This window comes from Muntiacus reevesi, chromosome 2, assembly GCF_963930625.1.
Source record: "Muntiacus reevesi chromosome 2, mMunRee1.1, whole genome shotgun sequence".
Taxonomy (NCBI): Eukaryota; Metazoa; Chordata; class Mammalia; order Artiodactyla; family Cervidae; genus Muntiacus; species Muntiacus reevesi.
The window spans coordinates 266,530,538-266,553,811 of NC_089250.1; the positions used below are offsets into that span (position 1 = coordinate 266,530,538).

At 51.8% G+C, this 23,274-nt stretch overlaps 1 protein-coding gene and 1 pseudogene across 1 annotated transcript; one reads left to right on the forward strand and one right to left on the reverse strand.

Annotated features, from left to right (window-relative positions):
• Positions 1-3,404: 3,404 nt before the first annotated feature.
• LOC136158844 (small nuclear ribonucleoprotein Sm D1 pseudogene) lies at positions 3,405-3,941 on the forward strand (annotated as a pseudogene).
• Positions 3,942-7,989: 4,048 nt separating this feature from the next.
• Positions 7,990-22,437, reverse strand: ZNF541 (zinc finger protein 541). The gene is made up of 15 exons (XM_065920673.1): positions 22,131-22,437; positions 21,804-22,047; positions 18,182-20,006; positions 16,209-16,267; positions 15,813-15,972; positions 15,495-15,662; positions 14,464-14,803; positions 12,414-12,477; positions 11,625-11,767; positions 11,137-11,240; positions 10,891-10,966; positions 10,299-10,387; positions 8,671-8,811; positions 8,285-8,466; positions 7,990-8,158 (listed from the first exon to the last, which is right to left on the reverse strand). Exons 1-15 carry the CDS (start codon positions 22,435-22,437, stop codon positions 7,990-7,992), a joined length of 4,071 nt encoding a protein of 1,356 aa, XP_065776745.1.
• Between the last annotated feature and the right edge of the window lie 837 nt (positions 22,438-23,274).

A 23,274-nucleotide genomic window follows, 5' to 3' on the forward strand; every position in this document is an offset into this window, starting at 1 on the left:
TCTCAAAGAGTCGGATACAATTGAGTGACTTACACACACACACACACACACACACACACACACACACAGTGTAAACATAACTTACATGCACTGGGAAACAAAGGGAAAGTCATGTGACTGGCTTTATTTATTTATGAACTGAACCTGCAGTGTCTTAGAGGTATGCAGAGGGGAGCAGAGGTCGTCTCTGGTTTCATTTTAAAAAAATAGCTGGTGAAACTGTTAAAATTTAGGTTCAACCATATCTAGCGCCCAGATCTTAGCTTTTAATACTCTGTTCTCCAATAAGAGGAATGAAAGCTCCTTGGATAAAAGGCTGGTTGTGAGACATTGCACAGGATGAGCCTGGAGCATCTTGTAGTTCCAGAAGGGAAATCTCCTGGCCTCCATCTCTTTGTCTTTCTGCCTCCACCCCCACCCCCACACCATGGAATCTCCTTCTCCCTCCCTCCCTCCCTCCCTCTCTCTCTCTCTCTCTCTCTCTCTCTCTCTCACACACACACACACACACACACACACACACACACGATGAGGTATATCAAAGAGACAAGAGTCAACTGAAAGAGCTCCCAGTGTCAAAGCTGGAACAATCTGAGCAACAGGCAGCACTGGATTATAACCCAGTCTATAAAATCTCCATGAGCTCATGACTGGACAAATAAATGGTGGAGAATAAGCAAACATTCCAACTAATTTATGTGGATATTCCATTCTGAAGATGGAATATGACTCTTCACTCCTCGTGTAGACGGTGCGCAGTGACTTTCTTCCACAGAGGACAGTGGTGGGGGTGGAGGTACTACACTTACAGTGTAGAAACCTGACAAACATTGTCAGTCAGGTGATGGAGGTTAACAGCAACAGTAACAAGTCACGCTGATACTATGTACTCTTAATAACATGTGATGACAGTGGTGCTTCACGTCTGTGGTCTTCCTCACGCTCTGATCAGGAGAAAAAGATCAGACTAACCCTGGTTGAGGCACACTCTCCAAAATACCTCACCACGCACGACTCCTCGTAACTGTCATCAAAAACAAGGGAAGTCGAAGAAGCTGTCACAACCGAGAGGAACCTAAATGTGGTGTCCTGTGTAGGGAGGATCTTCGCACAGAAGAGGAACCTTAGGTAAAAACTAATGAAATCTGAATAAAATATAGACTTTAGTTAGTCAAAACATATCAATACTGGCTCATTAACTGTAACAAACATACCATACTAATGTCAGATAATAGAAGGGGAGGACTTCTCTGGTGGTCCAGCGGTTAAGAACCCGCCTACCAGTGAAGGGAATCTGAGTTCAATCCCTAGTCTGGAAAAATTCCACATGCCGAGGGGCATTGCCCTTGCAGCAATGAAGACCCAGAACTGCCAAAACTAAGTGAATAAATAAAAATTTCAAAGGTAATAATAGGGGCAACTGGGTGTGGGGTATATAATTCTCTGTAGCATTTTCCCAATGTTCATGTAAATCTAAAAACTGTTCTACTAAGAAAGCATCTTTAAAAAAATTTTAAGTCCCAGGATTCTACCTCCAATGATTCAGATTATGAAAGTCTGTAGTAGGGCACAAGAACGTGCATTTTTTACAGGACCCCCAAATAATCAGGATGGAGATAATTCAGGCTTGAGAAGACCCTCTTTTCTGAGGGTGGAGTTTGGCTGAGGGGAGGTAATGCACGAGAAACCTAGCCAGGCTCTCTCCTTAAGTTCAGAGTCTCTTTAGGACCACCCCTTGTGGTTGCCACTGCATTCTGACCATAGATAAGATTGGGGGGGGGGGTGGCAGGAATCTGGATAACCACAAGCAGTTTGGGTTCCCTGCCCCTCTAAGCAGCACAACTGTAAAAGTTTCCATTTGTTTTAAGCCATTAAGTTTCAGCTTAATTTGTTACGCCTAACATAGATGCCTAACATACCACCGGACCGTGAAGCCAGACACTTTCACTTTCAGAGTCAGCGGCCACACTTGTGAGAGGGTGGGACTCACACAGTGAGCGGCAGCCCCTGCGCTCCATGAGCAGCAGCTGCTCAGGTCACACGGGGCACCTGCCAATACCTGATTTCCATCTTCTCATCAACAGATACTTGGGGCTGGGCATTTTCCAGTTACGGAAAGAGATGACTGAGACCCAAACAGGGGAGATGAAATTTGCCCAAGGTGGCAAAGAGGGACAGGGAGCCAGGCTGTCAATCCCGGATCATCCGATGCCGGGGTCCTTTCTCTTCACTGCAGTGTCCACACTGCTTCAGACTCAACTTCCTCCTCTACTGTCCTCCCGCCCCCTCTTTGCAGACTTACTGAGCTGAAATGGGGCCTCCCTGTGAAGTCTTCCTCTGTGCGTGTTAGTAACTCAGTCGTGTCCGAGTCTTTGTGACCCCACGGACTGTAGCCTGCCAGGCTCCTCTGTCCGTGAAACTCTCCAGGCACAAATACTGGAATGGGTTGTCATTTCCTCCTCCAGAGGATCTTCTCTACCCAGGGACTGAACCCGGGTGTCCTGCACTGGGGACAGATTCTTTACCATCTGAGCCACCGGGGAAGTCTCCTGACACCACCCTTTACCCTGTTCCCCCAGCCAGTCCCTCAGAAGGCAGCAGACACAGTCATGCCTGAAACTGTCAGTCCTCTGATGGGTCCCTCTTCCCCGTCTCAGTTAACAGTGTCTACTCAGCCGCTCAACCCCCAACCTGTCATGCCAGCCTCGGTCCATCCTTTTCTTTACCAGCTGTCCATGTGATGTGTGACCCATCACCAAGTCTGAGTCTGCTTCTAACATGATCCGTAATGCCTGTGTTCCTGGATCCCTTCGCTGCTACCCCAGCCCAGGTCATCATCTCCCCCTAGGGCCTTCTGGCTTCCCGTCTTGCCCACCACAACCTCCACACCGCAGCTGGAGCTCTGAACCACCTCCCTCGGTTCCCGGGGCAGTCTGTGCTTCTCTATGCTCTGGCCCGGAAGCCAGGTCTCAGCCTCAGTGGCGTCCTCCACGCACCCCACCTCCCCATCCACCCACCTGCGCCCGCCAGACCATCACTCCCTCGAACTTGGCCCCCAGCTCTTCCTTTCTTTATGTCACTCTGGAGTGGACACAAGGCCTGACTCCACAGGAGCCATTCCTGCTTCCTCTTCTTTTCCTGGCAAATGGGATTCCAATTTTGATTGGGTGACAACAAACTTAAGGCAACACAGTTTTTTCTGCAGGCCCAGAAACAGATCTCCTGTGTCCAGTGTCCAGGATGATGGTGGCCATTTCCTTTCCTGCTGCCAGGGATCAGTTTAGAAAGAACACGGGGCGGTCTCTACGTCAGAGCCCCAAAAGTAAGTGTTTCCGGCCATTCATACGCCCAACCTCGGCTCTCGGTGGTTGGATTTTGTGTACTATCGGGCCGAAAGGGTGATGGTGCCGCTAGGATGAAGCTTGTGAGATTTTTGATGAAACTGAGTCACGAAACTGTAACCATTGAATTAGACAATGGAACACAGGTCCATGGAACAATCACAGGCGTAGATGTCAGTATGAATACACATCTTAAAGCAGTGACAATGACCCTGAAGAACAGAGAGCGTGTACAGCTGGAAACACTGAGTATTCGAGGAAAGAACATCCAGTATTTTATTCTGCCGGACAGCTTACCTCTGGGTACACTTACCTCTGGATGTGGAACCAAAGGTGAAGTCTAAGAAAATGGAAGCTGTTGCAGGAAGAGGCTGAGGCTGAGGAAGAGGACGTGGCTGAGGCCGAGGCAGAGGAAGAGGGGGTCCTAGGCAATGATGTCTCTCAAGACTACTATTTCAAAGTGGCGGGGAAGGAAGACTAATCCATGACAGAGGAGGAGTATGAGGCCAAGGCAGAGGAATGTGAAGTCCTAAGCAATAATGTTGCTGGAGCTTACTGTTTCACAGGGGTGGATGTTCAAGTTTTTTGTACAGGCTTCATTTGTTTGTAGCAGTTTTTAATAAACATAAATGTAACACATTTGTCTGTTGACTATATCATATTTGTAAAGTTCATGTGTATATACTGGATATCAACACGGTAAGAGCTGTGACTACTAGGTAGTCCCACAGTAATTCAATCTCAGATCAGGCTTTTAATTTTCTGAACTAAAATATTTCTTTTATGAATGTGTATAGAATATATACCTTTTTATTTCACATGCACTGGCATGTTTTATTGTTTTACCTTGATTCCATTCCGTGGAACCTTCCTACAAGTGAGATAAGTCCTTTTTGATACTTCAGAAACTGAGGTCCTGTGGAATGAGGTCTAAAATTGATTCTCCTTTTCCTGAGTTTTGGTCCATGGAGACATAGTTTCTTAGTAAAAGGTGATGCTCATCTTCTAATTCGGGAGTTGTTGATTTTGTCGTCATTGTTAATGGGGTTTTTTTTTTTTGGGTGTTGCCAGACAATGTGTGGGATCCTAGTTCCCCCAACCAGGGATCAAACCGATGTCCATTGCATTTGAAGCAGAGAGTCTTAACCACTGGACCACCAGGAAGTCTCTTATTTTACATTCTCTGTGTTGAAACTGTAAACAATGTTCACTAGATTATCTGTTATGAGCAGTGCTGAAACTTGTAAATGTGTAATGTACCTGTCATTGGCTCCTGTACCAAATACTTTTACAAGTAGTTCTTTAAGAATGAAAAAAAGGTGACTTATTTGCCAGCAAAACTGGATTCTTTCCTATCATTAATAAGTGTTTATTGAATTGCTTTAATAGATTAGATTTAGAGAAAAATGTTTCAGTCGCTATGTGACTCCTGTGCCAGCCCCATGGACTGTAGCCCACCAGGCTTCTCTCTCCATGGGATTTCCCAACAATACCGGACTGGGTTGCCATTTCCTTCTCTAGGGAATCTTTCCGACACAGGGATCAAACCCATGTCTTTTGCATTGGCAGGCGGGTTCTTTACCACTGAGCCATCAGGGAAGCCCTAAAGAACGTACCTCTCAATACAGAGTTTCTTATAAAGCTAGTTTACTGCTGTCTGTTTACATACTAAGACGAAAACCTGACTGAGGATTGGAGAGAACTAGATTCTGTGTTTTGATTTAATCATGTATGTGGGTTTGTTTATTTAACGAGAAAGAGATATTCTGTAAAGATTGTTACCAACCAAGGAGGTTTAGGCCTTCTGGGAGGTTAGGTAAATTGAGATAGCAACAGCATTTGTGTGTGGCATGTGTGTATGTGCTCATTCTTTTCCATCCTCTGTTTTTGTTCCTATAAATTGAATGCAAGCAGAAGGCAAAGGGACCCAGTGTTCCTCAAAGTGGGGAGATTTGAAGGGGACAAACAGTAAAGCACAAGTTGTGAATAAACATAAGATGACTCCAGACCTCATGGTACTAACAGGCCGAAAGGGAAGCATATACACAATTGCAAGTTGTGAATACTCTGATATTACTTTGTATTATCTTGTCTGTTTTAAAAGTTGTGGAAGCTCATTTTAAATGCCAATAACAAAAAAATGTTTTAACTGTGCCTTTTTATTTGTTAATTTTTTGGCTGAGCCACATGACATGCGGGGTCTTAGTTTCCTGACCATAGAGTCAAAACGGTGCCCTCTGCAGTGGAAGTATGGGGTCCTAACCACTGGACAGTCTGAGAAGTCCCTTAACTGCGTCTTATTTTGTGAATTTTAATGTTTCAAAGTTTGTAGTGTGAAACTAGTCTGGTAACAGGCTAAACCTAGTGGGTACTGCATTGAATATGTCAACTTTAATAATAGTTATTTTATCAGCACAAGTGACTTTTAGAATAGCCAGAGTTGCAATTTGGCAGTGCAAACTATGGCAGACCACAGGCAAATCCAGAGAACCAGAAAGCGGGCCTTGGTTATATTTTTATAGGGCATGAGAGAAGGAGGCAGGGAGGCCTTGGGAGGGGCAATAATAAGCAGAATCTTTTGCAGGAAGAGGCCTCTCATTGATTGGGTAACTACAGTTTCTGATTGGCTGGGCTCCCCAGGGGACAATAGATGGTTTCATCTCCAGATGTTTGAAGTAATTGGGTTCAAGTGAAGCTGGCCATTTGGACCTCAGAACTTTCCTCATTGTCCTACTCCCTTTGGTTTTCAAGGGCAGGCTTCACCAGGCATATGGTATTACGAAAAGGATTGCCTTCTGTTTTTATGTTTTGGGGTGGGTTTTTTTCCTTTTGGCTGCACTACTTGGTTTGTGAGTTCTTAATTCCCCAACCAGGGATCAAACCCAAGTCATCAACAGTGAAAGCACAGAGCGCTAACCACTGGACAGCTGGGGAATTCCCAATTTGATATCTTTTAAAGCTTAAGATTTTGTGAAATTTGGGGGTTTAAAGAAATAAATGAGTTTAGGTAGAAAACTGTAAATGAGCTAATAGAGAAATTATATTTCACAGCATGTTTTGTTTTACTACCACTAGATTGGTTAAGCAAGGATGGTTTAGTATTTTAAAATGTAATAATGTGTTTAGTAGTCAAAATTCACATTGTCTTCCATAATATCAGAATAACATTTAATAACACAATTGTCATTCCTAAAAACCTAAAATGGACTTTGCTTATCATGTTGATGAAGAATTTTCTATCTTCAACCAACAACAGTCATTTCTAGAGACATGCCAATTAAAACAACAAAAGAATGAAAAAAAGAAAGAAAGAAAGAACACAGGCTACAGTTCTGGCCAAGGAGATGCGAGGCGAGTTCTGCTGGGTACTGCTACAAGGGGTTTCTGTGTGTATATGTGTGTTTTCAGTCATGTCTGACTCTTTGTGACCCCATTGACTGTAGCCTGCCAGGCTCCTCTGTCCATAGGATTTCCCAGGCAAGAATACTGGAGTGGGTCACCATTTCCTTCTCCAGGGATCTTCCCAACTCAAGGATCAAAGTCACCTCTCCTGCGTCTTCTGCATTGGCAGGTGGGTTCTTTACCACTAGCGCCACCTGAGAATGTCCTAATGTCCCTGGGAAGCCCCGCTCAAGCTTTTCTCCCTCTAAGGAAGGGAAGCAAGGCAGGGAGGGACGTGCTGTCTGCCCTGTACCCTCTGAAGGTTGGGGTGCTGGTGGAGGAGGAGGGGGTCCTTGCTCCTGCCAACAATGGTCACCGCTGGCAGGCCTGAATTTCACAAGAGAGCTGCTCACACCTCTACCACATGTCCTGGGAGCCTGAACTTAACGCATCTGAATAACCCCTCTGTTATTATGGCCAAAACCACATCCACGATCGATATCTAAACTGGTCTCTTTGCTGACTTATCACTGCTAGCTTCCGCTCCTAAAATGTGAGCTCTGTGAGGGGAGGGGCCTTGTCGCTCCGTGTCACCATGTCCCCATTGTATGGCCTGGGCACTGTCTGGCCTAACAACAGCAGGTGCTTAATACATGCTGGCAAGGACTCAGCTTACTCGTCTCTGTGGTTCCTGGAGGGGCAGAGGCTCAAGCCTTCACGGGATCAACAAGCAAGGAAGCCAGAAAAGAGCTGCTTAAGAACCCAATTTAATAAGATTTACAAGTCGACACGTACAAAAAAAGAAAAACCAAACCTAACAATGTACAAGTCATGTCAAGACTAGTGGCGGAATCTAGAATGCAGAGAGACCCTTGGTGAGGGGCCCTGGCGCGGTGGAGAGCTAATGGCAATTCCCACTGATTCTCTACATCTTGGCCTACTGAATAAACGTAACCAAAGCCCGAAATGGAGGCTAAGACTGAAGAGCTACCCAGATCTAACCTGTTCTCTCCCCAAGCCTCGCTGCTCCAGGAAGAGTGGAACTGAAAGAAGGGGAGAGACTATGAACCTAAGAGAATGGAGCTTCCAATACAGTGGCAGGGCCTTCACGGCAGTCAGATGACTGTGCGTCCCCTGCCTGCTCATGACCCAGTGCCCGCTGTGTCTGCAAGCTGGGCTGGCCCCTGGTGACAGGGACAGGTGAGGAAGGCAGAGGGACACCTTGGGGAGACTTGCTGCTTTGCCCCTGCTGCCACCCCGCCCTGAATCACCACTGCAGGGGCCCGATGTCAGCCCCCAGCTCCTCCTCCTCCTCCTCTTCCTCCTTCAGCTGGAAGGGCTTCACCGGCCACTTGACCCTGACGATGGGCTCCACGTGGTCCTGCAGCCGGTGCCGCTTCATGTGGGCATTTCGACTCTTGATCTTATCAAACACCCTGCGGAGGCACCAGAGGACATGGGGATCAGAGCAGGGGGAGGCGGGCGGTGGGTGGGGGGGGACCCTGAGAGGATGGAGCAGGGCTGTGGGCGGGCGGTGCAGGCGCCTCCAGGAAGCCCAGTACCTCTCACACTCCCGGCAGGGAAAGGCGCCCTGGCCCTCCACGCTCCCCGGTGCCTCGGGGCTCCGCTTGGGGCCAGCGCTCGGGCTGGAGTTGAGAATGGACTCCCTCCTGTAACTCTTGGTCTTGATCTTTAGTTCAGGGGTTGGACGGTGGCTGGGTCTCTCCCGAGGACTGCAAGTAACCTGCAGGAGTGGGCAGAGATGATAAAACGGTGCTGAGCCACCCCTTCACCCTGCTAAGGGACCAGCATTGATCCAGAGCCCATGGGAATATCGCCCATGGGCAGCCCCTCCTGCCAGGAGCACCCCCATCCCCACCCAGCGTGGATGGGCACCAAGCCTCCAGATCAGGCTGAACTCCAGACCCCCTGCCCCGAGACCCCCTACCTTGGCTTCCGCCCTGTCTACTTCATCTGGCTCCCTCCTGACCCTCTTTTCTGGCCCTGGGGCTCGGCCACAGTCAAACTTGATCATTTTTTTCCAGATGTAGTAATACTCGACACACTGGGCTACGGTCTTTGTCTGGATCTGATGGGGGAAGATAGAACCCGGCTATGGACAGCGCCTCAGGAGCAGTAGTGAGTGTGCCTTGATGCCCTAAAGCCCCTCCCTTCAGGGGGCCAGCTGCGACTTTTTGAAAGCCCTCCTGAGCTCTCTCCTGCTATGGCTTGGCGGGCCCCTTTGCTAAAGGGGCAGAGAATCACAGACTCCTTCTGAGGGGTGAGGGGCTCAGAGAGGAAACCACCAGAGCCCACACCAGCTAAGCTCTGTGCGCTCTGAGCAACACAGCCAGCCCAGGAACCCTTCCCTCCGGGGAGATGCACACGGAGGTACACATTTACTGTGACACCACGTGAACCACGTGTCTACTGACCAGGACTAATTAAAGCAGAGCACCCATATGCAGTGGGTGCTTCATGGCCTCTGCGACAGCTGGGCAGGGCCCTCCAGTAAGTACTGAGGGACGAGGCCCACAAGAGGACACACATTGGGATGTCCTTAGTGATCCAGTGGTTAAGAATCTGCCTGCCAATGCAGGGGACAGAGGTTCGATCCCTGGTCTGGGAAAATTCCACATGCTGGGGAGCACCTAAGCCCTTGCACCCTAGAGCCCAAGCTCTACAATGAGAGAAACCCCTGTAATGAGAAGCCCATGCACAACAAGGAAGGCCCAGTGCAGCCCAAGATGAACAGCTTTTTAAAAGAGAAGAGGACACACGATGGAATACTCCTCAGCAATAACCTGATGAATTACTGGCACACATGACAGCGTGGATGAAGCTCAAAACCGTTACGCTGGATGTAAGAAGTCAGACAAAGCAGATCACATGCTGTGTGATTACTCAATTTCTATAAAACTCTAGAAAATGCAAACTAATTTACAGTGGCAGGAAGCAGACAGGAGTTGATGGCAGGAAGGAGAGGTTACAAAGGTGCAAGAGAGAACTTTTGACCCCATGGACTGTAGCCCGCCAGGCTCTTCTGTCCATGGGATTTTTCAGGTAAGTATACTAGAGTGGTTGCCATTCCCTTCGCCAGGGAATTTTCCCAACCCAGGAATCGAACCCGCGTTTCCTGTGTCTCCTGCACTGGCAGGCAGGTTCTCTGCCTGCTGAGCCACCAGGGATAGGTACGTCAAAACATCAAATCTTACACTTCAATTGTGTGCAGCTTGTGGACAAGTTTTTTAAAAAAGCGCAAAATAATCAGTAGGATATCAAAGAAATGGTCTCATCGTTTTTTGAAAAAGTGTACATATGTGTGTAAACTGTATGGACAATAAATGCCTGTCAGGTTACAGTCAGAAGTAGGACAGTGGGGTGGGGCCTGGAGGGCTTTATTTTGAACATGGGCTTCTTTTCTGTACTGTTTGGGGCTGTTCTCAGCGACGGCTTTTTAAAGTTGTTAGTCGTTCACAGCAGGAGCAGAGGGTCGCTCCCGACAGGCCCCGCGGCTCTAGCCCCTCGGCAGGGTGAGGGAACCTCATCTATGCCAGCCTGCCACGTGCGCCTTACCGTCTTGTGTATCAAGTTAAAGTCCTTCTTGTGGGCACAGAATGCCTTCTTAAAGAGCCTCTTCTCCATGGGGGTCCAGATGTCTGAACCTAGCAAGAAACAGCCAGGGGGGCATTTCCTCCTCTGGGACCACAGTCACGGCCCCTCCTTCTTCAGGCTGCCGTGACCTGGCACCGATTAGATGCCAGGGTCTCTGCTAAGCCCCTTTCTTGCATGGTCTCCTACAATCCTCACAAAACCTTAGCAGGTAGGGGCTATTACGATCCCCACCTGACAGATGCCACAACTGAGGCATCCACTGGTTAAGTGACTCGCCCAAAAGCAGGCGGACTCCTGAGCTGGAGTGCCTGCCCCCAGCCCTCCCTGGCAGCCCCCTCCCGGCCAGGCAGAGCCTAGGAGGGAATGAGTGGACAGAAGGTAGGGACCGGCTAGAGAACAGCGCCCATGGAGTCCCCCGGAGAGAGGACAGGCCCTCCTGGGAAAGCAGGTGAGGCCCTGAGAGAACACCGCGAGGCACGTGCAGAGACCGCCGTGGAAACTGACTGGCCCTCAGGAGCCTCAGCCAGGCCCACACCAGTCGCGCTCCCCTCACCTGTGTAGCGGTAGTTGGCGAGAGGGTGAGTTCGCGGCTTCTGGGGTCCTCTGAGTAAGAGGGTCTCCAAGGCAACCTGGAACAGAGGCGTGGGGGGCGACTCTGAGCGAGGGCACGGGAGGTGGAGGCCCGCCTGCATCCTTTCATTCATTTGAAAACCCCGTGCAGCCTGCCCGAAAGCCATGCTCCCCGCAGGGCCACGCCAAGCCAGCCCACCCGCTCACCCACCCCACGCCTGCGCCTCACCTGGACATCACCCTGGGCTTCGTGCAGGCAGTGCAGCGCCAGCTCCAGGTTGGTGCCCCCGCCGGGCATCACGCTGGAGCAGGCCACGTTGCAGAGCTCTGTTACTGTTTCCAGGAGGGGAGGGAGCGGAGACACAGAGGGTCAGTGAGAGCCAGGGAGGAGGCCTCCCTGAGGGCACAGTTAGGGTGGGAGAGGCTCCTTGTCACCACCTCCCTCTAGTAGAGGCCGGCTGACGGCAGGGAGGTACCCGGAGGAAGGGCTGCCACCCTGCTCCTGGCACCTGCTCTGTGCAGCCTGCCGGCTACCGGGTGAGAGGGGAGGTGGGCCAGGGACCGCAGGCGGGAGCAGTACTGTGCTGAAGGCTGCCTCTGTGCCCCCCTCACCCCCCACCCCCGCACACTGCTTCTTGGTCACGGTGGGAACTGGGAGAGAAACTCCCCGGAGATAGAGCAGGGCCCCTGGGACCCTGGCCCCAGGGTCTCGGCCACCTCTGTCCTGCGTTTCCGGGTTGCTCATCACATCTCCCCACGGCTTCCAGACCAGAGAAGCGACGTGCTCGTCAGTCCCAGCCAGAGATCTGTCCTGGAGCTCTGGAATTTCAGCCTGAAACCGGCTTCCTATGTTGATGTGTCTGAAACGAGGCCACACCCACAGGCATACAAAACAGAGGTAAGTGTGTGACCAAGATGGGAAGTAAAGCAGAGACACTCCGTGAGCCCTGCTCTTGGGCCACGGCCCTGCTCTGTGGATGCCCTCTGCCATCTTTCAGACACACGGAGTGTCCGTTACCCCAACAGACACATGCAGGCATTCCAGAAACCTCCTGAGGGACACTCAATTCCTTCCTCCGATTTCTGACCTCTGGGGTCAGGTTTCTGACCTGAGGCCAGGTTTCTGACCTCTGGGGTCAGCCGTCTGGGGTCTAGGACAGGGGAGGTGTGTGCTGATACCCGGCCTGCTTCTATATCCAAGGTCCCCTTCATCTAGCTATAGTCCATGGCTCTGCACAAGTATCTCACTGTGCCATTGGCAGCTCTACCCAGAACCCCAGTGTTCTGGGCCTTCTGTCCTCAGGGAGTCAACTATGGTACGTCTGGACAGATGGAATGCTCGGGGGACAGCTGGAGAAGTCCGGCACTTCTCTCCTGGAGGGGCTCAGCACCTAGACCTGGGTTCCCCGGGATGAAGGTGCCGACAGAACCACACGGGAATGCGCAGAGGGTAAGAGCATCCCCATTTTGGAAGGACCCTCAGGTTCTAAGCCTGTCCCAACTCACGGTTCAATGCTGATCTTGGTGTCATCCTTCACCACACAGATGCCAAAAGAGTCATCCAGGGGATCTGGAAAACACGTAAAGAAGAGCCTCAAAGAGGCTGCCCACAACTGACCTGTGAGGCCCTTTCTGACTGCCTTCCTGGGGCAGCCAAAAGCAGGTTCTTTTAAGATTTCATGGTATAGACTCAATACTGTATATAAAATAGATAATCAACAAGGACCTACTGGACTTCCCTGGTGATCCAGTGGTTAAGAATCCGCCTTGCAATGCAGGGGACACGGGTTTGAGCCCTGATCTGGGAAGATCCCACATGTCACGTGCACCGCAACTGCCGAGTCAGCTTCTGAAGTGTGTGCACCCAGGGCCCGTGCTCCGCAACCAGAGAAGCCCCCGCAGTGAGAAGCCTGCGCACAACTAGACAGCAGACCCCGCTCACCACTCGAGAAAGCCTGCACGCAGCAAGGAAGACCCAGCACAGTCCAAAAAACAAAACGGAACAAGATAAAAAACATGGACCTACTGTATAGCACAGAGAACCATACTCAATGATCTGTAATAACCTCTATGGGAAAAGAATCTGAAAAAGAATAGATAAGTGAATAACTAAACCACTTTTGCTGAACACCTGAAACACAACATTGTAAATAATTATACTCCAATAAAAAAAACTATACTCCAATATAAAATAAAAAATTAGAAAAAAAAGACTGCATGGTATGGAATTATCTCAAAAATTAAAAGCAGAACTATCATGTGGTCCAGCAATCCCACTTCTGGGTATTCATCCAAAAGAACTGCAGTCAAGATCTCAAAAAGACATCTGAACTCCCATGTCCACTCCAGCACTAGTCACGGTAGCCAAGATGTGGAAATAACCTCAATGTCCCCTGATGGGTAACTCCATAAAGGAAATGCAGGATGTACCTGCAATGGAGTACTGCTGCTAAGTCACTTCTGTCGTGTCCGACTCCCATCCCTGGGATTCTCCAGGCAAGAACACTGGAGTGGGTTGCCATTTCCTTCTCCAACGCGTGAAAGTGAAGTCGCTCAGTCATGTCCGCCTCTTTGCGACCCCATGGACTGCAGCCCTCCAGGCTCCTCCGGCAATGGCGTACCATGTAGCCTTAAAAAAGGAAGCTCTGCGGTACGCAGCAGCACAATGAGCCTTCATACAGTGCTCGTGGGAATGTAAAATGACCGTTCTGCAAACAGTCTGGCAGTTCCTTAAACAGTTAAACAGTTACCCTACTGACCAGCAATTCCACTCTGAGGCATACACCCAAGAGAAATCAGAACTTAGGGACAACAAAAACTGATGCCGAAGGGTTCCTAACCAGCGCTCTTTGCAGCAGCCAAGGGACAAAAACAACCCAAAGGCTCATCAACTGAAGAGTGGATAAATAGAAGGTCACCTGTCCAGACAATGCAGTATCATTCATCCACAAAAAGAATGAAGCCCTGATGCATACTACGACAGGGGTAAACCCTGCAAACATTACTCCAAGTGAATAAATCAGACACAAACTGTCACGTATCATAGGACACCAATTCTGTGAAAGGTCTAGAGAGGGCAGACCCCTAGAGAGTAAATTGGTAGGTGAGTGGTGCCCAGGGCTGAGGAGCTGGGGGGCTCTGGGGCCTGTGTGTAACTGCTCGTGGGCACAGCACGTCTCCTGGGGAGAGGAACTTAGGTTCAGACTGTGTGATGGGTTCACAACCCTGTGGACATTCGCACAAACACTGCACACTTTAAACGGGTGGTCCCTATGATCTGTGAATCACATCTCAGTAAAGCTGTTTGAAAATTACTCAAAAGACCGGGCAGAAGGGTGGCTAGATTAAATGGCCTCTGTGTTCTTTCTGCCTACAAAATTACAAGCACCTAGAAGGCTGCTGGTCCCAGATGGTCCGGGATAGTTATGAACAGCATCGGGGCTGCCAGACCAACCCAGCCACAGGCCAGGGAGAACGGCTGGACTGCATGCTACCGGAGGGGTCGGTCTGGCCTGTTGCGGCCCCGCCGGAGGGGGTGGGGATCCGCCTCACTCACTGAGCATGGTGCTGATGAGCCTGTTGGGGCTGGCCTGAGCAGACGTGGAACAGAGGGTGTTGAAATAGAGTCCCGAGCCCTCCCGGATGGGGCTGAGCATGGGCGGCGGCGTGTAGGGCGAGCACTGGAACAGCCCCTTCAGGAGGCGGTCCACCAGGAACACGGGGGAGCGCAGGCGGCTCTGGTGACACACCCCTGGGCCCGGCTGCCCGAATTTGGGGGGTGGAGGAGGGGCGAACAGTGCCTTGGACTGGGGGCGCTTCTTCCGCTTTCGGTGCTGGCCATTCTCCTTGCTGCTTCTCTCATCCACGTCCTTCTCCTGTCCTTGGACAAGAAGAGGCTTCAGAACCCCGAGGAGTCACCTGAAGCCACCTGCCTCAAGCTCAGTCCTCAAGATGGCAGGAGAGCAGGACAGGTAGCGACCACAGAGACGTGTGCCCACAGCCCTCAGCAGTGGAGGCCTGGCAGGGCCACCATGCCCACATCAGACCCCAGACCCTGAGCTGGGTGGTGTGCGAAGCTGGAGACTTCTCATGCATCCACACCCCCAAGGAGAGGCCCTCCCTCAAACCATTTTGGAAACTTATTGATTGCTCGACTCACTACACTCTCTTTCATCTCCATGCAATCTGCAACCCACACCTCCCATCTTACTCCTTCTCATCTTCCAGACCTAAGCTCCAACACCCCCTCCTCCAGGAAGTCCTCCCTGGCCTCCTCAGGTTGGTGCCCTGTTGGGGCTTCCACAGCCCCCTCTGCTCCCTCCCAGCCCAGCCCAGCCCACTCCAGGCATCACTGTCTGGGGATGGGAGCTCTCCACTCCACTGGGCCGGGAGCCCCAGGAGACAGGCTGCTGTGGTTGCTGCAGTGTCCCCAGCGCAGGGTCAGACACAGAGGAAGTCCAGTGGAGGGTGAATGAATGAATGGATTTAAAACTAAGCTCTTCCAGAGTCAGGAGTCTGGGGCTTTTCTCATGGCTCCTACCGGCAGATGGAAAGTGGCGGGACAGAGGTGGACTGATCAACACCCACCTTGCTGCCTGGGGGGCGGTTTGCTGGGGCCACAGGCACCGACACTGGGACCCCCAAAGAAGCTGTGGCTGGGTTGTCCAGGCACTTTCTGGCTCCCAGGGGACTCTGCCCATCCCCCTCTGGCCTCAGCACCTGTCTTGAGGGCTTGCAAAACTCCATGCCAAACACCTGCACACAGAGAAGAGACAGCCCTTTAAGGGAAACAGCAAGTTGGGAGCAAGGGCCCCTCCAGAGTAGCATCGCCCTGGCTCCCAGCCCCAGCCAGGCCCCCACCTCCCCCAGCTCCGGCGAGGTGAACACAGCCTCACGCCCCTTCACCTGTGGATCCTGCTTCCCTCGAGGGGACGGCCACTGGTCGTTGTGGAAACACATGTGGCTGTTCAGCCCCTTCTCTGTATAGAACATCTGGCTGCAGTTCTTGCAGACGTAAGTGCTCCTCGGCTCTGCCCAGTCTGCGGGGCCCCTGCTGTGCTGGTGACTGTGGGGAGATGTGTCAGGAGGCAGGGAAGGGAGGATGGGGCTCTACCCCAAGCCCTGATACACTGACAGCTCCAGGCGAACTGAAGGAACGGAGATGATGCCCCGATCCCCCACGGCCTGGTGCGCGCCCCTTCAGGAGGGCAGCACCCACAGCTCGCCCCCCTGGGCTGGCAGGTCAAAGCCACCAGGGGGCTGAGCTCCCCTGGCGGGGCAGGGAGGGGCGCCTGCACTTACCAGCCACCGGCCATGTTCTCCTCCTTCATCGGGTGGGAGAGCCGGTAGATATTTCCACCCTGGAGATGAAAACACACCTGAGCCAGCAGATCAGAAATGAGGTGCAGGAGTGAAAGCTGTGAGGCGCTTAGGAGAAAACACGGGTGTCATTCTCAGTGACCCTGGAGTAGGCCACGGTTTCTTGGGTGACTCCAAAACCAAAGACAACAAATCAGCAAAACTTAAACCTTCTGTGCCTCAAAGGATACCATCAAGAAGTGAAACGTCACAGGTTTTGAAACAAACTTACGGTGACCAAAGGGGAAAGGTGGGGAGAGGGGGTTTGGGATTCAGAGAAACACAGGACTAAATACAGAACAGGTAATCGACAAGGGCCTACTGCAGGGCACAGAGAATGCTACTCAGGATTCGGTAACAACCTACAAGGGGAAAGAGTCTGAAAAATAATGGGTATGTGCACACACGTATATCTGAATCACTTTGCAGTACAGCTGAAACCAATACAACACCGTAAATCAACTACAATATAAACTAAAACTTTTTAAAAAGTTAAAAGACCCACTAAGGTGGACAATAACAAGTGTTGGTGAGAAGCTGGAGCCCTCAGACTCTGAGTGGGAACGTAAAATGATTTTTGGAAAAGTCTGGCAGTTTCTGAAACAGAGAGGATTACCCCATTATCCAGCAATGCTGATGTTATCTCCCAAGAGAAATGAAAACATATGTCCAAACAATAACAACAGCAAACGTTAACGGCAGCACCATCACAATGGCCAAAAAGTGAAAACAACCCAGATGTCCATCAGCTGATAAATGGACAAACAACATATGGTGTATTCATCCAATGGACGATTACTGAGCAATACAAAGGAAAGAAGTTCCGACCCACGCTACAATACAGATGAACTCTGAAAACATCGTACTAAGTGGAAGAAGCAAATGACACAAAAGGCCACATAGTGTATGATTCCAATCACAGGAAGTGTCCAAAACAGGCAAATCCATGGAAACAGAAGATGGACTCATAACTGCCAGGGGCTGGGAGGGATGGAGAGACTGCTAAGGGTATGGGGTGTCTTTTGGGGGTGATGCAAGTATTTAGGCAAAGAGCAGTGAAATACAAAAGTGCACAACCTTGTAAACATACTAAAAAACCGCTGGATGGTACATGTTTAAATGGTGAATTAGGGACTTGCTAGTGGCCCAGTGGTTAAGACTGCACGCTTCCAATGCAGGGGGCACAGATTCAACCCCTGGTCAGGGAGCTAACATCCCACATGCCTCGCGGCCAAAATAAAATAACCAAATATAAAACTGAAAACTGAATCAAAAAAAAAAAAAAAAAAACGGTGAGTGAGATAGCATGTAAATATTAAAGCTGCCAAAAAAAAAAAAACAAAGAGGATGAGATAACTGTGGGCTGACAGGAAGGATGCTGGATCTCAGAACGTTGGCAGGAGGCGCGGCCAAGCCCTCTATTCCCGGGACCTCGTGGGAGCCACGTGGGAGGACCTGAGCGCTCCATGAGGGCAGAGCGGCGCAGGGCCAGCAGCGGGGGCCCAAGTCAGACATGTGACCCATGACTCACGACCAGAAAAGACATGGCATTTCACACAGCAATGTCAAGGGCTGAGGAGCTCTACCTTTACATCCTCTGAAGACGTGAAGGAGGCAAATCCAAAAGGAAGCGAGAGGGAGAAAGAAAGCAGACAGAAAACGTGTCGTGAAGCAACGTGACACCAAGTCTCTCTCCCAACTCGAAAGTTTTGTGTGCTCGGTGGGGTGGGGGTGGGAGGGGGGGGACGATGGGAGGGACCACCTCCTCTCTCAACCCTCCCTCCCCATCTCTGTACAACTGCATCTGAGGATTCGCTGAGGTTAAATAAGGCGCCTGGACAAGTTAGAAACCCAGAAACAGGTAATGACGAGACTCTGCCTCCTGTATGGTGAAGTCCGTGAGATGGCCCCAGTACCTGGATCCTGTTGAATATCGTCATTTTGGACTTGGAGTCCCGGGAGGGATCTGCTGGAGGTCCAGCCGATGAGAAGGAGGCCATGGCCACCTGGCTTGGGGAAGCCGCACAGCACATATCCATTTTCACCTTCTCCTTCCGGAAGCCTGAAAAGCGCTGTGCTCTGGAGTTGCCGGAGAAGAGCCTGTAGCCTCCACCCCGGGAGCAGGCTGGGCCCTTTTCAGTTTTTGTGGCCCCAGAGGCCATGCCATTTTCGGCTTGGGTCTGCTTCCCTGGGAGGTGGGTTCCGGATGTCTCGTCCCCTCCTAACTGGGTCTGACACAGGCCCCCGGGAGAGAAGATATCCCCCAGGTCCAAGGTCCCTTTTGAGGATCTCAACTGCTTGGCCAGAGAAGAGATGTCTGGGTTCCCAGGAGGATCCAGGGATGGTGCTGTGAGGGCTGGTGGAGCAGCAGCCACTTTTGGTCCACCCTTTGCATCCCGGCTCATGCTGCCAGGTGAGGCCTCCCTGGGGAAAGTGGATGTGTATTTTCTTCGGCGGGCTGGCGAGCCCTCTGGCTCAGGGTTCATGGGGCCAGCATGGAGGGAGTCAACAGTGGGCGTCAGAGACGGGGGCTGCTGTGGCCATGGCCCCTGCAGCGGCTTCAGGGGGACCTGTTTGCCATCAGGAGTGGGGAGCTGGGAGGAAGCGGTGGCCACCTGGGCACGGGAGAAGATCCGCTGGGACTTGGTGATCATCTGAAACACCTGCATCTGCTCGTGGCTCAGCAGGGACTCCTGCGACTTCAGGAAGAGCTGCCGGAAGAGTGGGGTGGCATCCGACGAGAGGCTGCTGGGTTTCGAGCCAGGGTCCTGCGAGCCAGGGTCCCCGGGTTTTGGCCACTGGGAGGAGTCGCAGTCAAACTTGCTCTTCTTGGGAGCCCAGCAGTCATCATCCCCACTGGCATTGGCAAATCTGGGGTCCCCTGAGGCCTCCCCGGGAGCGTCCAGGAGCATGGGAGGGAAGGGCGGCACGTCCTCTGGGCCGGGCCCCAGGCCAGCCGAGGGCTCCCCGACCGGGGAGGTGCTGCTGAGCCCAGGGCCAGGCTCAGAGCCCTCCCGGGATGGCGGCTTATGGACGACAAACATACTCTTGTTCCCTTTGCTCTTGGGGCAGCCTGACAGGTTCTGGAGCCACTGGAAACTGTGGCTTGATGGCTGGGAACCAGTGGTGGGGACTGTCTGGCCACGGAACAGAGGCAGGCAGGAGGGCAGAGGGGCGCCCTCGGGCCAGCCCTCCACGGAGGACGAGAGCTGGAGTGGCTCGAGCTCAGCTGGGTCGGGGCTGCTGCTCTCCGCCGCCCGTGAGTGGATGGCCGTGAACACGTCAGCGGCGGGCTCCTTCAGTGGGGGCCTCGGCTCCTCGAGAACATCAGGGCCCAGGGTCCCCGGGGCGCTGGCTGGGCCGCAGCAGGAGGACCCCGAGGAGGACGGGCAGGAGCAGGCCATGCTCCTCCCCTCGCCGCTGTCCACAGGCCCAGCCGGCCCCGGGGACGGGATCTTGTGGTGGACAATGCTGTTGACGAGGCAACGCAGGAGGTCTCGGTTGGGCAGGAGGGGCCCGGGGGACCTCAGGCCGGATGGTGCAGGCTGGCCCGCCACCTCGTGCGTGTGGGGCGAGTCCCCACAGGCCTCCTCCTCTGGGGGCACCTCCTTGAGGATGCACAGGCCGTGCTGGACCTCGTAGTGCCGGCGCAGCGAGCGGTAGTCGCAGTAGCTCTTGCTGCAGCCCTGCTCGATGCACACGAAGGGCTTGGTCTTCTGGTGGGTGAGCATGTGTCCGGTTCTGGAAGCACACGAGGACGGGGTCATGGGGGGTCTTGGTGCAGGTCACCCATCACAGGAACCCAAGCACATCCCCAGGGGCCAGCAGGGCAGAAAATGGGCTCAGACCCCACGAGGAAAGACCCCCCACTAAGGTCAAAGTCATCTGGAACAGGGGCTCTTTCCCTCACCCTTAAGCAAACCCCTAATGAGAGAAAAAATCATGGGAGCCAAGTCGAGAGTTCTCCAAAGCAACACCAGTCTCCAGAGTTGCTCCCTGGGGACTTGGGCTCAGCTGGAAAGTGAGTTTTGAAAAAACAGTTTACTTCTTGGATGTTCATAGTAGCAAAGTGAAAAGCCACAGAGTAGATAAAGCGAACCTGTTTAACTTTCCATGTCTCTCCAAGTTATTTACCCACAGAATCACTTTTTTTTAAACAGCCCCTTTTGGCATCCCTGAGAACCAGAGTTCGGAGAATGCACGTGAGGAAGTGTTAACTTGGGGGTGCTCCTTCTTTGAACAAAGGAGTCTCTGCCTTCCCACAGGATCCCTCTAGAGAACTACCTGTGACCCCCACTGCAAAACAAAAAGAAAAAAATTACAGATGCCCAATCAGTAAAGACTCTCTAGAAAACAGCCAAATTTGCCTATAATTCTGCAAATATGAATGAATACAAATGTTTTATATTTATATCACACTTTTATCTAATTTATTATAAAAATAAACAAATAAAAAAAAATCAAATGGGTAAATCACCCTCTGGGTTCCCAGCAGCCCTACTCTGGATGGTTTTAATAGATGTGGCACAATAAAAAAAAAAATTCTCCCCCCAAAGATGGACCCTTAGCTTCCATCTGAGGGAAGCAGCAGAGAAGGGATCAAGAGACCCACTTTCCAGCCCTAACTATTGCTATCCTGTGACATGAGCAAATTACTTCCTACCCCTGGTGGGGGGCCGGGAGGGGGCACAGAATGAAAGCGGGATTCGCTGATGCTCTGTGAAGGCTGTACTCCTCAGTTGCTCAGTCGTGTCCGACTCTCTGTGACCCCGTGGACTGTAGCCCACCAGGCTCCTCTGTCCAGAGGATTTTCCCAGCAAGAATACTGGAGTGGGTAGCCATTCCCTCCTCCAGGGGATCTTCCCGACCCAGGGATTGAGCCCACGTCTCTTGCATTGGCAAGTGGATTCTTTACCGCTGTCTCTCCTGGCAAGCCTGGGCATGCCATCAAAAGGTGAAGGATCATCCTTCCCACTTAAAGTCTTTCCGTTTGAAAGTCTGTCTTTCCTTCCTCAGTAGCAAGAAAACCTAATCATTACTAAGACATGAAGAACAAAGGGAATTCTGCTCTTACACTGGGTTTGCTTTTTAAAATCAAGAATTAAGGAAAAAAAAAAAAGGGGAGAGTGAACTTTCCAGGCATTTCATAGCCTCTCACAGCCTCTTATCCCAACACATACCCCTCACGGAGCACAGATCCGTTCTCTTCAGGCACCTGCTCCACATCTTTCTGCACAGAGTTAGCCCAATTCCCTCCAGGACCAAACTGCCCCTGGGGTGTGTCTTTAAACCACAGAGGTCCCGTCTGCCAATCACAGCGGCACTCTCCTCCCTGAAGTGGATTTGGGGGCTGGGGCCATGTGGACCTGGCCCCCCGGAACCCTGGCAGCTCAAGGAGACTAGTCTGCGTTTGAACACAGGTTGCACACACCTGGGGACCCTGACAGGGCGGGAGTGTGGGTTGATGGGAGGGGATGCTAAAGACCCAGGCACGTCCCCAGCCCCCTGAGCGGACGTCCTGACCCGGCCCCTACGCACAGGTGGTCCTGCCGCTTGAAGGCCTTGCTGCAGATCTTGCACACGTGCTTCCTCTCCTGGCTGTGCGTCAGGTAGTGCTTGCTCAGGGAGCTGGCGCTGCTGAACACTTTCCCGCAGAGGCTGCAGTCCAGGAGCATGTTCTGCGGGGAGCTGTGCTGCCGCTTGCCTTTCCGCACACTCCCCGAGGTGGCCCGGCCTCCTTCATCCGCCTCTTTGGGCACCTTGAGGGCCCCCAGCCCCAGGTCTAGATGGAGGAAGAAGGCACAGGTTCTAGACCTCCGAGGACCTCCACAGCCCACCAGGCCCGGGCCCCAGGCACAGCCTCACCTTGTAAGGAAGTCTGAGACTCAGGATCCACGTACTCCTCCAGCAGCTTCATGGAGTCACTGCCCTTCCCTGAGTACAGGGACAGTGTGTCCAGGTTGTCCTCCAGCGCCTCGCTGGGTGCGTCGGGCGCCGGGAAGCTGGGGTCCTGCTCTAGACCTCTCAGGCCGCCGTAGAGCAGGTCCCGTGTGCCAGGCCCCAGGTCCCGGTTCAGGGCGTCGCTGCAGGTGAGCACCTGGCTCTCAGGAAACGAAGAGAGGTGCATCTCAGAGGGAAGGGCACCCTCGTCCCCTAGGCTGTACTGGTCCATGGCTCTCCACCGCCAGGGTTCGGCCAAGAGTTACTCTCCAGACAAGCAGGGCTGTGTGCGGAGTCAGGGAGGAGAGAGCAGGTCTTGATGGTGTCTAATTCCTGAAAACGAAGGAGGAAGAATCAGAGTTACGAGAAGGCAACATGCACGGTGGACAGAGTGGACTTGGAATTCACACAGACGCATACTGGGGTCTGTTCTCTGCCACTCAGCAGCCATGTGACCTTGGGCAGTCACTCAAGCACCATGAGCCCTAGTTTCCTCATCTGTAAATTCAGCATAAGAGTATCTCCATCGTGAGACTGCTGTAAGGAATAAATTAAAAAGGTTTTGGGGACATGGTGAACTGAACTGACCTCCTTCTCCAACTATAAACTCATGAGACACAAGACAATTTTTAACACAGAGCCAGGCTCAAGAGACAAGTAAGACCCTGGGTGCCAGCAACAATGAAGAAACCCAAAGCAAGAGGTGTGAGTTGGCCCATGAGTGGGCCCAAGGTGAAGTCAGTCTCCAATATGGGGTCCAGAGCTATCCTCCAATATGGCGTCCACCAGTGAGTGAGTGACACCTGGTGATGAAGTACTTGAAATGTGGCCCCAAACTGAGACCTGCTGTGAGTGTAATTTATATACTGGATTTGGAAGACTTAGTACCAAAATTAACTCATTTTCATATTGATTACACGTTGAAATGAAAGCATTTTGGATCTACTGGCTTAAATATGATATTAAAACTAATTTCAGCTACCTATTTTTATTTTCTAACATGGCTGTAAGATTGCTTTAAATTACATTATCTGGCGCATACTATATTTCTATTACAGAACGCCATCCT

Excerpts from the sequence above, each read along its gene's own strand:
- ZNF541 (XM_065920673.1), bottom strand. The coding sequence starts at position 22,437 with ATGGACCAGTACAGCCTAGGGGACGAGGGTGCCCTTCCCTCTGAGATG. Across the intron at positions 15,663-15,812 it reads GAGGGAAGCAGGATCCACAG|GTGTTTGGCATGGAGTTTTG; the intron begins GTGAAGGGGCGT and ends CTCTGTGTGCAG. Across the intron at positions 8,159-8,284 it reads CCCTGCCGGGAGTGTGAGAG|GGTGTTTGATAAGATCAAGA; the intron begins GTACTGGGCTTC and ends GTGCCTCCGCAG.